The sequence below is a fragment of the Sturnus vulgaris genome, chromosome 3 (genome assembly GCF_052056855.1).
Source record: "Sturnus vulgaris isolate bStuVul1 chromosome 3, bStuVul1.hap1, whole genome shotgun sequence".
NCBI classification, from domain to species: domain Eukaryota; kingdom Metazoa; phylum Chordata; class Aves; order Passeriformes; family Sturnidae; genus Sturnus; species Sturnus vulgaris.
Genome location: NC_142245.1, coordinates 99672411 through 99686142, shown reverse-complemented (window position 1 = coordinate 99686142; position 13732 = coordinate 99672411). Strand labels below are relative to the sequence as shown.

The window sequence follows — 13732 nt, the reverse complement described above, 5'->3', positions numbered from 1 at the left end:
GAGCTTCTTTCAAGAGTAGGATGACCAAGGGAGCTCACCTCTTCAGTAGGGTGACTGTACTCTTCCTGTGCCCCTGGCCACACAAACTACCTTGTCACACTTCCTGGGCTAAGGCTTGTTGGGGACCTTGGTTTTCTTCATAGCACCTGCTGTGAGAGTATTGACAGCCCCTGGTGGATCAGAAGAGGCCTCTGTTTGCTGGGATTTGTCGCTCTGCCATGGTACAGACCAGCCTTGGAGCAGCTTCTCTTGGAGAGTCACTATTAGGTTCCTTTATGCCACATTTGAAAAAAAAAAATCTAAATGTTTAGAGAGATTTAATATGCTACATAATTTTATGTGATAAACCGTCCTAACTTTCCTAAAGACTCCTGTGTAGATGTGATCATCAAGAGAAATCCACCAAATCCAGCTGAAATTTGACCTTCTTGATGTTCTACTTGATGAGTTCTGATTGGAGTTAAATATACAAAGATCTACGGTAGTGAATTGACAAACAAATAAAAACTTTTCCATATACTTCAAGCAAAATTTATTCTTGTTACCAATTTATTTTTCAGACGTTCGTGCTGCAAGAGATCAGATGAATATTGGAGGACTTCCTTATCCCACCTTGCCTTTACATGAGGCACCTGCTAGAGCAACATCTCTGTTCAGTCAGCCTTCCTCAGCTTGCTCTTCTACCACCTCTTTCAATGGGCCTTTCAATAGTGGAGTTTTATCCCCCCAGCCTCACAGCAGTTACTATAGTGGTATGACAGGACCTCAGCATCCGTTTTACAATCGGGTAAATAATCGAGATCCAATTAACGTTCTTCTGATGTAGTCTGGTAATACTGCAGATGTCATCTATTAAATATTTAAATCCCCATGCAAGTTTCATTTAGGAGTGGAGAAAAGTCCAAAAGTTGACAAGTTTTGCATTAATGTTCAGTCACTGTTGTCTGGAGAAGAAACATAGTAAATGGCATCAGAAAAACAAATTACAAAGGGGAAAAATAATTTTGAGACACTGCTCAATTGTAGGATATTGCATAGGGTTTTTTTCTTGGTGTTTTTGTTTTTGGTTTTTTGGGGGGAGGGGGTAAACTGCTCTGTTGTTCACATACTCACAGACGTTGGAAGAGATCCCATCTTTTTTTCGTGGCTTTTGTTAAAACATACAGAAACTCAAGTGGGGAGATAGATTATAAGAATGTATGCCTGTCTTCCCTTTTGTCTCTTTTTAAAGTTATTCCGTGATCTTTTCCTTGAGCTGATGTTGTACTAGTTTAAAGGAATTAACATGAATTGCATAAAACATACATTTTTGAGCTATCTGTGGGCCTCAGAAAACATAGTCCTGGGAATGGCTCACGTGAGAATTGAATGAAATGCTTTACTGTATAGTCAAAGAAAGTCTAAACTTCCTGGTTTTGTGGGATGTATTTGGTATTTTTAAACTTTATTTTTCACTTTTTTTTCTGCAGTGCTATCCTGAAAAAACCACAGAGAACTGATATAAGTCATAGCTTACTTCTATATAGAGGAAATAGCCTCAACATTAAGTAGATTTGACTGTAGATAAACATATAACCTAAAAGCTGAGAAGTAAATTGAGTTATTTCTAAATCAGTGTATGTTAACCAAGGCAAAAAAAAAATATATGCAGGCCAGAAATTTTAAAGTTATCTATTCTAAAATTATTCTTATATACCTTCAAGATAGTAACAGTATGCTGTTTTGTTGAAAATAACATAATATATATTTTGAAGTAGTCCAACACTGATAAATGCTTGACACATGAATATTTATGCTGATACTAACTCAGCTTAGTCCAAGTAGCTGTTTCATTGGAAGCCCTGTTTTTGTGTCTGTTTTGCCCTGTTTTGTGTTACTGTACATGACAAGGTTTAAAGTCGGGGTGATAAACTGTTGAAACCTGTATGGGTGTTTTTGGCTCCAGTAAGCATTAGTGAAGTAATTATTGGTGAGTCATAAGCTGTTCTTATAAAGAGTTTATTTGTTCCTTTGTGTTAAGGCTTACAGGCATGCTTTTTTGCCTGCTGAAGACTAAAATACTTCAATTTTAGCCTTTTTGGCTGGAATTTTATACAGCTCTTCTAATTGTTTTTAGTGTGTCACTTAATAAATAATGTCAGAGAACTGTATTTATTATTTTGGACTCATAAAGGTACTGCATTGTGGAGATGATGTTTCTTACAGGGAAGGTCAGAGCAGTAGGCAAGTCTAATTGGGATTTCCTGGGTGGGAACGAGAAATTATGGTATATTTTTTTTTTTACGAAAGAGAAGAAAAATCCTTGATATCTTGATTAAATCGTGTTTTGCTACATCCATTAAGCTTTGTAGGCTATCTACAGACTTGGAAAGCAACTCTGCACTGGTTTATGCCCAATATATATTCCTATTGATCTCATCTTTTCATGATACCTGTATTGTACTTCCAATGAAGATTGAGTCTGTAGTGCTTGGCCTGTAATGGAGAATTAATCCCACAGTTGGAAAACCGTGGAGTAGCTGAAATGGTCTCAGGGGTTGATTAGAATTATGAGAGGATTGTGGGATAATTGTCTTAGTGAACAGTTTTTTTCCATTGCTTTGTAGTTTGATATGTAACCAGCAAGCTCCCTGTGTGTTTCAGAGCAGAGGCTCTGCAGTGAGAGCTGGGCACTTGAATGCAGTTTGATCGTTAAGCATTTCATGCTTGGGGGTTTTCCACATGGTTTAAGCTCTTAGTGGAAAACTAAGGCACTAAATTATTCTGTGGTATTTTCTGGGAATTAATCTCTCTTTAAAAAAAAGTTTGTATTATTTGTAGAATGTGCCTTATGACAGTGGAATAGTTTAAATTCAGTGAACTTTCCTGCATCAGTCTGTACTAGCCAAATAATAAGGCAAAGGCTAGGTAACCAAACTCCCCCATTTAGACGAATGGTTACAATGAATATTGTGTAACTTTGTATGTTGGAAGATTATATGAAGTTTTTGTGGTAATTGTGTGAAACTGCTCATAATCTACCTCTAGCAGCTAAGAATATGGACCCATTTTTATTTTCCATAAAGTGCGTGAAGTTGTAGCATATGCTGTCTACATAAATGATATACTCAGAAATTAAACTTGAATTTCTCCATTTGCTTAGAGCTGCTTTGAAATACAGAAGTTTTTAAGTCCTTATTGGCAAATCTAAAGTGGAATATTTCAACAAATTTGACTCCTTTCTCATAGATTATCCATTGAGTCATAGAATTATTTACTGTACACTGAATTTGGTGCTGTAGACTAATCAGAATCTTGTCATGTGCAGAAACACAAATCAGCTAATATGTTCTCTTGTGAAGTATCTGGATAATACAATTTTGAAAATGCTACACATAGAAACATCAGAAATACAGCCATTGTTTTGAGATTTCTTTTAGGTTTTTATGGTGTTTTGTTGGTTTTTAGTTGTTTTGGGGTTTTTTTATTATTATTTTGGGAGTTTTATTAAGAACTGGGCAATGAGTTGAAAGCAATGAGTGCTCTAATTCTGCTTTTCCTGAAGTCTAAATTAACACTGTCCCTTAAAATGGCATTTGTATTGAACAACATGCATTAATGTATTTCCAGCAAAACAAAGCTCCAATACTGTCTACTATAGGCATCTATTCATACATTTATAAAATCTAGTGTTTGTGGAAGCCCCCAGGTTGGGTTCCACAAATATGGGAAGTTCTAGTGATGCTATTATGTATCACACTTTTTGTTTAGTTGATACAGTTGTCTTGGCTATTACAAATGATCCAAAGTTTTACTGAGTATCTGATTTTTAGTTTAGAGAGTCAGAGAGTGAAATTGCCAGAATTATTGTTAAACTATTATTTTCCCATATTGAAAACATTTGTTAGAGTGTAGCTATCAAAACCGTTCTGACTCTGTTCCTCCAGAAAACTATATCAGAGCACCCATTGGCTTGGAGGAAAATAAGGGGGTCATTTGCTGAGTAATTTTGAAGAACTCATTCCAGAGCTTTTGATTGAATTCTGTTCAATGGTTCAATGCAAAAATTAAAGAAAGCTATTAGTAATTGCTCTTTTTTTACTTTATGAAACTCGAGTAGAGGATGTGTTTTGTTGTAATGATTTTTATTTTATTATTACATTTTGATTTGTGTAATTGTTTGTCCCTTTTTTGTTACACCTTTTTTTTTTCCATAGCCATTCTTTGCCCCATATCTTTACATGCCAAGGTATTACCCTGGCAGTTCTCATCTCATCTCACGTCCACCACTAAAAACGAGTTTGTCCAGAGATCAGAACAATGGCCTAGTAAGTATTTTGAAGAGCAATTCAAATACTAACCTAGACAATAAATATAGTGGGTAATGGAAATGAAGGTTATTAATTATGACTCTCTGTTAGACAAGTAGAAGCTTTATCTTATAAATATTTTAAGCAAAGGTGTTATTAATATGTAATGTAAATGTATTTTGTTTTAACTTTGAATATTTCTTACAGAGGAAAACCAATTCTAGCATCCATGTATATAGATTAGAGGAGAATGACCTGTGCTACTGGCAAAAAATATATTAGTGAAAATGCCAACTGTATTATAGTACCTAAATAGATGTAGTTATATAAGAAAATGACTGATACTTGTAAATTTATGTTCAATTTTTTTAATAATATCTCACAAATTCTTTGTATCTGGAGAAGATAAAATTGCATCCTTTAATGTTGTAAAGAATTCTAGAAACTGGAAGATCAGATTTAAATGTTAAAATAAATATTTTCAATATTTAAGTAAAACAAAATACATTTTATCTTAAGTGTTTTTGCTAGTATATATAATTCAACTTTACCCATTAGAAGGGCAAAACTAGCAGACTTTTCTAGCTTCCTGCAGAATAATAAATTTCCTATTTAACAGTATTTATTTTGCTGACAGATGACTATTCAAATGGAATTATGAACTAAGGAAAGATAAAAAAAGTAAAAGCCTCACTTGTTGGTTGCTTTAATTCTAGGATATTGATACAATGAGCAAGGCTGTTAAAAGGTGGTAAAAGCTTTAATCACTTAAAGAAAACAGATGTGTTTCTATTGAATTATGTATTATTATGAGATCATTCTCATTCACTGTTTACTTCATAATTTTTGTTGAGCCCTTGATCATTTTACCCAAACCATAATATTTTGTTGTTGTTAGGATGTTATCAAGGAGGATGCTGATGAGGGGCTTCCTTCACCCACAGACCCCTCAATGGTAAATGAGTAGTCATGTGGTGTGGAAATTTTAGCATCTCATTGCTTTTTCAGCAGTAATGAGTCTGCATTAATCATAACTGCAGTTCACTAACACTGCATCAGTGGCTTTGGTGGGCAAATAGAGTAGTTGATAACTAATGTAGTTCGTGAATGAATTTAAAAGCTAATATTTCACTTGTAAGATGTACTCTTATTTTCCCCTGTAGTTTTCCCCTTGCCTTTCTCAGTAGCTGTGGTGAGCTTTCAGTAAAGTGTGGTAGCTAAACAGAGTGTAGAATGACAGCTGGTCATTCAGTGCTTAAGTTTTAGAAGTAATTGTGTTTTTCTGCTTCAGTCAATGCTCTTGCCCATGCCCTACTTTTTTAGTTGGTGACATAAAGCTACTGCTGGTAACAAAGTATAAGGAAGCTTTGATAGAAATGGAAAAATAAAACATTGCTGGTCATAAGCTTATTCTTGAGTCAGAATTTTAACAGTTCCCTTTTCTATGACTTGTTTTGTTTTATCCTAAGTATTCATACTTAGGATGTCATCTTTATGGTATATGTTTTAATTCTAATTATGGTAATCGTGTTTTATACCAAAACAAAGAGTTTAATGTGACTGTCACGATTCTCTTAATATTTGCTGCCAATAGTTGTTGATGACAGTTGTAGTTTGATTGCCTTTACTTTTCCTTTTAGTAAATCTTTGCAAAAATGTCTTTCTATTGTTGTGCAATGAAAAAAAAATCAAACCCCACACAGATTCCAAACTCTGTTTAACTGTATCAAAAGTATTAGCATGATGGCTGAAGAATGTGTGTCCCTGTGAGTATGGAAAGGAACACAAGCCTGGAAAAGTGGGATTTAGTCTTGGGGCAAAGTAGTGAATGAGTTTCAGCAGCACAACTGGAGCTGGGTGCTCTTCTGCTTGCTGCTGAGTGTGTATCTTAATGCACAATTAGGTGCAGCTTCAAACAGCAGTTTAAAAGACTTCTGTGAGTTAAATAACCTATTGCCTCTAAGTAAGAAAATACAGAAATTAAAATATTAAAAAGCAACTTCCTTTGAGATAATGGAAGATTATGTTAGATCTGTTTTTAACTTTAATTTATACTAATGTGAGTCTGTAATGCAGCATATCAGATCATATAGTTTTCTAAGACTTAGCAATATTTAACCTATGTTGTAAATCTAGAACTTTGTATTTTTTTTTAAGTCTCTTGGGAAGTTGACAAGGTTGTTAGTCAAGATATAGTATGTGATGTCTTATCAAGGTTTCATCTACTCTAAATCCACTTCTTTTGTCAACTTTATTGAATTTCCTATGAACGGAAACAATATTATATTTGTGTTATGTGCTACAATTATCTGTAGATGATGGGTATAATAATTTCATCCAGCTATTTAGGTAGCTCTTAATTGATGGGTCGTTGCTACTGTATAAGTGATCCAACTTATTAAATGGTTTGGTGCACGCAAAGTAATTAAATAAACTAAAAAAACTGCACAAAGTAGTTAATGAACACCAAGATGTGTAATTGGTTTGGTGATTGAAAACAAGAGGAGCATGTAGAATCAAAATTGTCTTTCATGCTAAACTGGCAAGGAGCCAGAAATGCTGCAACTCCTGTGTAAAAAAAGAGAATAATCATTGTTTTGAATGCTTGTGTCATAACAGGGCGAAAAAACAGGATTACTCTGTAGTATATTTTTTCTTTTCATACAGATCATAATTTCTGCTTATTGCATGAGTTGACAAAGCTGTGTGGAGGCTGTTATGTGATCTAGTTATGGGTCGGCTGTTGTCAGTCTGATGTTGGAGTGACCAAGTTCTGGAATTCCAGACTGTCATCATTAGTCTCATAATACCTGCATAAATCTAGGCTTTCTTAGTAAAAATCAGGAATATTTCAAGTATAGTCATCATATATCAAGAATTTTATGTCAGCCACCTTCTATAATTAGATTCTGTTGCTGATGATAAAACTTGTCTATCTCAGACCATAGTTTACTGTTCTTTGCTGAATGGATCAAAACATAAATGTCAAACTGGTAAGTTGACCAAATACCATCTCTTTAGTTGTATCAGCATGAAGGTGCATTACAAATTTTTGGCTATCAGCTTCAATCTCTAGTGAAAATAGTCTTAAGATGCCAGCCTTTGACATCTGTGATGGAGACAAACATGCATTTCTGCTGGTTTTACTGCACAAATGCTTATTTCTGAATAACTTCAAAAACTAGAATTCTAGAGTGCCCTTTTGAAGAGTTTGTAGGTGGATTGCAGTGTTACCAGTCGTGGAATGGTAGCGTGGAATGGTTCACAGAATTCCCTTTTATGTTAGAAATCAAACTAGCATTAGCAGTGCTTATCTGTCATAAACTTGATTTTGTGCTTTAGTTTGCATTGTTAATTTTGACTTCTTTGGAAGCAGCTTGTTCCAATATAATTACTTTGTTTAAATAGAGTTTTTCATACTTCACTGAATATATAATCCCTTAAGATGTAGTATATGTGCTTTGAATGAGGACTAATGTGGCCCAGAGCATGTAGTATAGATGGAGTGCTTCTTAAGAAACTGGAAGTACTTTTCAAAAGTTTGAGCATGAATGAAAATGTATGGCATGGGAGTTTTCTTACAGATTTTCCAATGCTTTTGTGTATCATTTTTGTGCTTTGAAAATTTGTGCTTATAAGAAATAACTTTTCTATTCTGTGGGGGGCGCTGGTTTGTTTTTTTGAGGGGTGGGGGCGAGGGGAGTTGGCAGATTTGGTTAGATAGAAGTTTGAAAAATTATTTGAGGTACATTGGTAGTATAATTTGATCTTGAAATGGTAGGAGAATATTTCATTAAAAGAAGGATTTTCTGTCAGAAAAATAATTAAAACCCTTATGCAAAACGGAGTATAGTAAGTAGTTTTTTTACAAATGCAAAACAGAATAGTCTGCTCATAAAAATAATATTTGTATAGCATATCCTAAATGTATATTTTGAAGACCTATTTTAAAGGTTTCATGTCATTATGAAAATATCCTGTGTCTGTCCTAACCTTGATTTCCTCTGTTTACTTCAAAGCATGTTCTCTGTATATTCAACTTTTATGATGTCACTTTAAGCTGTTGTTTCTTTTAATTCTGTTTTGTCCTTTTCTCAAAGCTGTGTAAGTCTGAGTTAAACAAAAACAGACAGGTACAGCCACTTTCTGTGAATTCTCATTCACTTGTTTCAGAGTCATTCCAGAAGCTATCATACTGGTGCTTCATGCTGGGCTGTCTGTAAACTAATGCTCATTACTAGCCTTGAGGTTTGTTTTGACAAGCTGCTTTTAGCTTTTGCATGGCAAATACTTTTCAGACTAATGTTCTCTAAGCATCTCTAACAAAACCACTAAGGCTGAAAAATGTGTCAGTTTAAGTACAGTTTTAATTCACTTACATGATGACAATATCCCTAAAGCTATTACATTACTTATTCTTCAGAGAGTGCTTTTCATAAAGAATGATTTGGATTAATGTGCATCTATTTCAAACAGTTCACACTTTTACAAAAATAGTCTAAATATTTCAGCTTTTATGCATCTTTTTTATACACTGAAAACAAAGTTTCTAAACTAGATCTTAATGCATGCAGAAAGAATTGCTTGTCCTTGATTGTTAGAAAAATATTTTGATCTGAACGAGAATCTGTTAAATTAGAAGTGTATAAAACTTTTTTTCATTTATTTCTGGGTATATCATAGATAATGTATTTAATACATTCTGATAACAAAGGCAACTGCTAACACATATTGCTTAGGAATCATTTATTTTAGTGGTGCCACAATGTAATTTTGGCTATAACAGTTTCTTTTATTCTAATTGATAGGCCTTCTTTCAAAAAATAATTAAGATTTGAATTAACTTAGTATCTTGTCTTTGTTGATGTATTATCTAACTCATGCCAATAGTAAATAGTGTGTTTATGAGGAAATAATGGATAAAGCTGGTATTCTGAAGAAAAACCCACAGTGATTTCTTCAAGAGGAAAATTAAAGATGTTCATAAAAGAAGTATATGATAAATAGGTTATGGGGAAGGCTTCATTCTGTCATTTCCATTATTTTGATGATTGGCTTATATCCGTGACATGATACAGATTTTAGATGTGCTAAAAATCAGACTAAAATTTGTCCTTTAGATGCCTATATGATAACTAATTAGGTATTGTAGACACCTAATTAGGGAGACATTGCAGAATCTGAAAAGTAGCTAGCATGTCCTCTAAAGGAATACCAAACCCTAGTTTAAGTGCCTAGACTGGAGTGGAATTAAAAAGTTTCATTTTTCTGCAAAAATATGGGTAGATTGCCTTCCCAGAAAATGGGATGTATCTTTTTTTTGTTTGTTATCCAGTTGACATGACATTAAAAAAAATTAGGAATGGTTAAAGAAACAAAGATTGATGCCCCAGCTATTTCCAGGCAAGTGTGTGAACTGCCAGGTTCAAATTCCCCTCAACTCCCAGTAGTGTTCCCAAATGAAGCTTATAGTTACACACCTTATATTTCATTTCAAGGACATCTGATGGAGAACTTTGGGGAAATTACATGTAATATCACCTAAACTTTGAAACTCAGAGTACCTTGAGTGGGGAGTGTGCCTAGCTCCCCAGATCAGGATATCTTTGATAACAGTAAGTCAGAAATAACTCTGAGGTAGTAAATAATGGGGTTTTGGATTACTGCCTTGGAATTAGTAGTTGAATAAATTCTTTGTAAATATCCTTGTTTAGATAATTCAGATAAGGCTAGCGGCGTTCTCTGTGATAACTCTTGGTTGTCATAAGCAATATATTGGAATCTAGTAATTTATATTAATTCTGAAAAATTAAACACCTTCACAGTAATTAAATAAAAATGAGGACACTATTACAACCCCAAAACCTGTCTTCATTGGTGATTTGAGGACTATAATAACACTTGGTTAACTGGATAGTCAAAATGGACTTTTGTATCCCAAGGTTTGTGCATGTGATGATGACCTCTGAAGCTTAGAAGCTCTTCTGCATCTTCCCAAAATGAGCTGTTTGGTGCACAGTCTACAGTGCTGAACCCAAAACTTCATGTTCAGAAAAAAGGGAGGGTGCAACCTCCCTCACAAATGGAGAGCATACAAATATTTTGTAACTGATAGAACTGATTCTAATTTTGCTTTTAGAATCACTAGTGTAACTGTGCATAGGTTCCCATCCAGGGGGAATGTGGTTTTTTTTAAAGAACGTACTGCCTTAATGTACTTTGTACATGCAGATGCATTTGTTTTAGTTTTCCACCCTTTCTTTGAATTTCTCAGAAGGTAGCAACATTAACAGGACAACTTTTGTATTACAGAGCTGAATTATAAATAATTTCTACCTGAATCTTGCCCAAGTTTGAGGTACATGAAGCATCCTCATAGTATCTTGTAGGGCATTTGCAATTTTGCTGTTTCAGTACTGTGGTACACAGCCCCTTGGCTGATGTTGCAAAGAACTGAAGGAACCTTTGGAAAATGAACAGTTATTGATAAAATTACCTAATTAATCCAAGTAATTGAGGAGTTATCTTTGTTTGGAGTGTCTTTGAGTTTTAGGTCATCTTTGTTTGATAGTAAATGAGGAGTTTCTAAGACAGAAAAATCAAAGTTGTATCTGCATTATTTAAGAAAAAACCTCAAACATCCCAAAACCAAACTACCTACTAAACTTAGGGGAAAAATTGTGAGTGAAACTGCATTGTAAATTGTACTTAATATTTCTGATTTATATGTTTCTTTTCTTAAAATTATATAAGAGGGTTATTTTGTCACAAAGGCAGGACTCAAGATGCTGTTTTTTTCCTCCTATAAATATGTATAATGAATGTTTCCCAATATATAGATATTCTGATAGTAATTAAAAATGCCTGTGCCTTCTTTTTCTCATCTCTTAATTTTAAAATGTAGTTGAACACAGCTTGATTTGTGTTAGTGTGTATTGTGAATTTCTGGGTGTACCGAGTACTGGAACAAGTCTTACATGCACGTTTTCTCACTTACAGGGAGCAGGAGCAGGCACAGGGTCAGCCACAGGAGTGTCACATGTATCTCTGAGCACAATGAGTGTGGAAGCTGTGTGTGAGAAGCTCAAGCAGATAGATGGTCTGGACCAGAGCATGCTACCTCAGTATTCTTCAACTATAAAAAAGGTATCAGCTGAATTTCATTTATGTGTTTACTTTGTAAGCATGGAGATACACAAGAAAAGGAAAATATTTAGTTGCCTCTTCTCTTGAAAATGTTTATTTAAACACATCAGATGTTAAAATAGCATCCTAAGTTCTATGCATGACAAGTTTGGAGGACATTTTGATACAAGCATTCATTTTTCAGAGAAAATGCTCTCTGAAAAGGACAAATAGTCAGAAATATAAATGCTGATGAGACTGGTTATTCTGAGAAGAGAAGCAAGAAAAATGTTTTCAAAATTGCTATGTGTTATTAAAAAACAAAAAGGGTTGCAAATGTGTTCTATATCTAGGTAGAAATATCCCTTTCTTTTTTCTCTGTGAAAAAATTGGCACATCTCCCTTGTTGTAAATGAGTGATGAAGATGGTTCCATTTCTTTATCACAGTCCACATCTATTTGCTTCAGAAAAAGATCACTGTATATTTTTTTGCCTCTCCACTTTTCTGTGATAGATACATTAACAGAATTGTTTTTTGCTCTTTAACTTTTTTTTTCACCATTCTGTGTGCTCTTTTTCACAAAGAAAGAAGGGAAAAATATGAAGGTTGTCATTAGTCAGTGTTTTTGCTGAGTTCACTTTGTCCTGGAATCTATCATTTCTTAAATAATATGGGAAGGATTTGATTCAAGGATTAAGAGACAGGTTTATCATAGGAAGCTTCAGCGAAGTTACTTAAAACAAGAAGTAGGATGTTACATTGCAGGTCATTAAGTTAAGCTGCAGAAAAATTCAGTTGCTTCTGTTGCTCCAGAGTGCAAGAAGAATGTCCTCATCAGTTATCTCTAACATATTCTTGCATTTTTTACAAGGGATATAATGTAAAAAAGAAGGAAGAAAAGGGCTCAGCCTGGTCTTTTTCCTGGTTTGACTAAGACCATCTGCAGGGATATGGGAACAAAACCATTGAGAGTATAAGCAGAGCTCTCAACTTGGGTCTTCCATTTTCTGTCTGCTCTCCTAAGACATGGTTCCTCTTTTACCTTCTGTCCATACACTGATGCATGGTATAAAGAGAAATACCTCTGGTTGTTATGTAATGAAAATGGTTTTGTGTTGAATTTGCTGCTTTTGGAAGTTAAGCACTATATAAACGTGCCAAATGTAAGGAATCGCCTTTCTAGAATATAGATGTTCTTTAAGCATTTCTGTGTTGATCTCTGATTGATGATGAACATTAGAACGAAGTCTAATATTCTATCCTGCCATTTCTGATGATGATTTCTGTTTTAAGCAGAGGGGGAACTTAATGGAGGTAGTAGTTGATCTTAGATGCCTCAAGCCAGGGGTCAGATGCTGCCTGGGACTTCATTGTCTGATTATCTTCAAATGTGTCTGTAGTCCATTTGGGTACTGAGTTGGAGAAATTTAAGCAGATTAATGTGGATTATTGTCCCTGAAATTTTCCACCACTTATGTGTTCTTTCCTTACATCTGTATATAGGACATTATCATATTGCCTTTCATATACCTTTTAATGGGTTTAATATTTCCATTTTTTCCCATGACACATAGGTGTTTCTTGTTCATCAGAAATCATCACTAAATATACTTCTATAAAATCATATTGTTATTGTATAGAATTGGACTTAATAGTGACTTTGGGAAATCTCACTGGTAGACTGCATCTAGCTTTACCTCTACATTTTTAGCCTTTTAGTGCCAGGCCATAAGTCCTGTGTCCATAATTTACAATATTTAGTTTGATTTTTTTAGGCAAATATAAATGGCCGTGTCTTGGCTCAGTGCAACATTGATGAACTGAAAAAAGAAATGAATATGAATTTTGGTGACTGGCACCTGTTCAGGAGCATGGTAAGAATTTCTTCAGGTCATCACAAATTAGTCTTTTTCAATATGAATATTTTTTTAAATTTCTGGTTGCTTCCTTGTTGTCATCATCTTTAAGTTTGTAAGTATTGTCTTAAAGCATGAATACGTCTGCTATTTTGTTCCTTTGTCTTTTTGTCTTCGGCACTAATAAGTAACTGTTTGCGTATGGATTTGCGTGTTAATTGATTGTGAACTCTGAAGTTTTGCTTCTTTTTTTTTATGGAATATGTTTTTTCCTGTGTGGGTTCCTGTCTTGGTTTGAAAGACAGGTGTCTGCTAAGGAAGGCAGAAGCCTCTCTTGAAATGGAAAATGTGAACTCACTCTCTCCCTCCAAATTATTTTAATTTTGAAATTAAGGAGCTCTCAGGAAAAGATATGGGAATATGAATAGCAGTTCTTTACTAGGAAAATTAAAATAAAAAT

General features: G+C 34.3%; 1 protein-coding gene across 3 annotated transcripts in view; it reads left to right on the top strand.

The window, feature by feature from the left end:
- KIDINS220 (kinase D interacting substrate 220) overlaps positions 1 to 13732 on the top strand; it is a 74819-nt gene that overhangs the window by 55553 nt on the left and 5534 nt on the right. The window contains exons 24-28 of one of the 3 annotated variants that reach the window (XM_088162384.1): positions 561 to 787; positions 4197 to 4307; positions 5188 to 5244; positions 11289 to 11435; positions 13192 to 13290. In XM_088162384.1, the coding sequence (XP_088018510.1) occupies positions 561 to 787; positions 4197 to 4307; positions 5188 to 5244; positions 11289 to 11435; positions 13192 to 13290 (641 nt within the window). The remainder of the gene's footprint in view (positions 1 to 560; positions 788 to 4196; positions 4308 to 5187; positions 5245 to 11288; positions 11436 to 13191; positions 13291 to 13732) is intronic. The other 2 variants (XM_014895006.2, XM_088162385.1) reach the window with 2 other exon arrangements.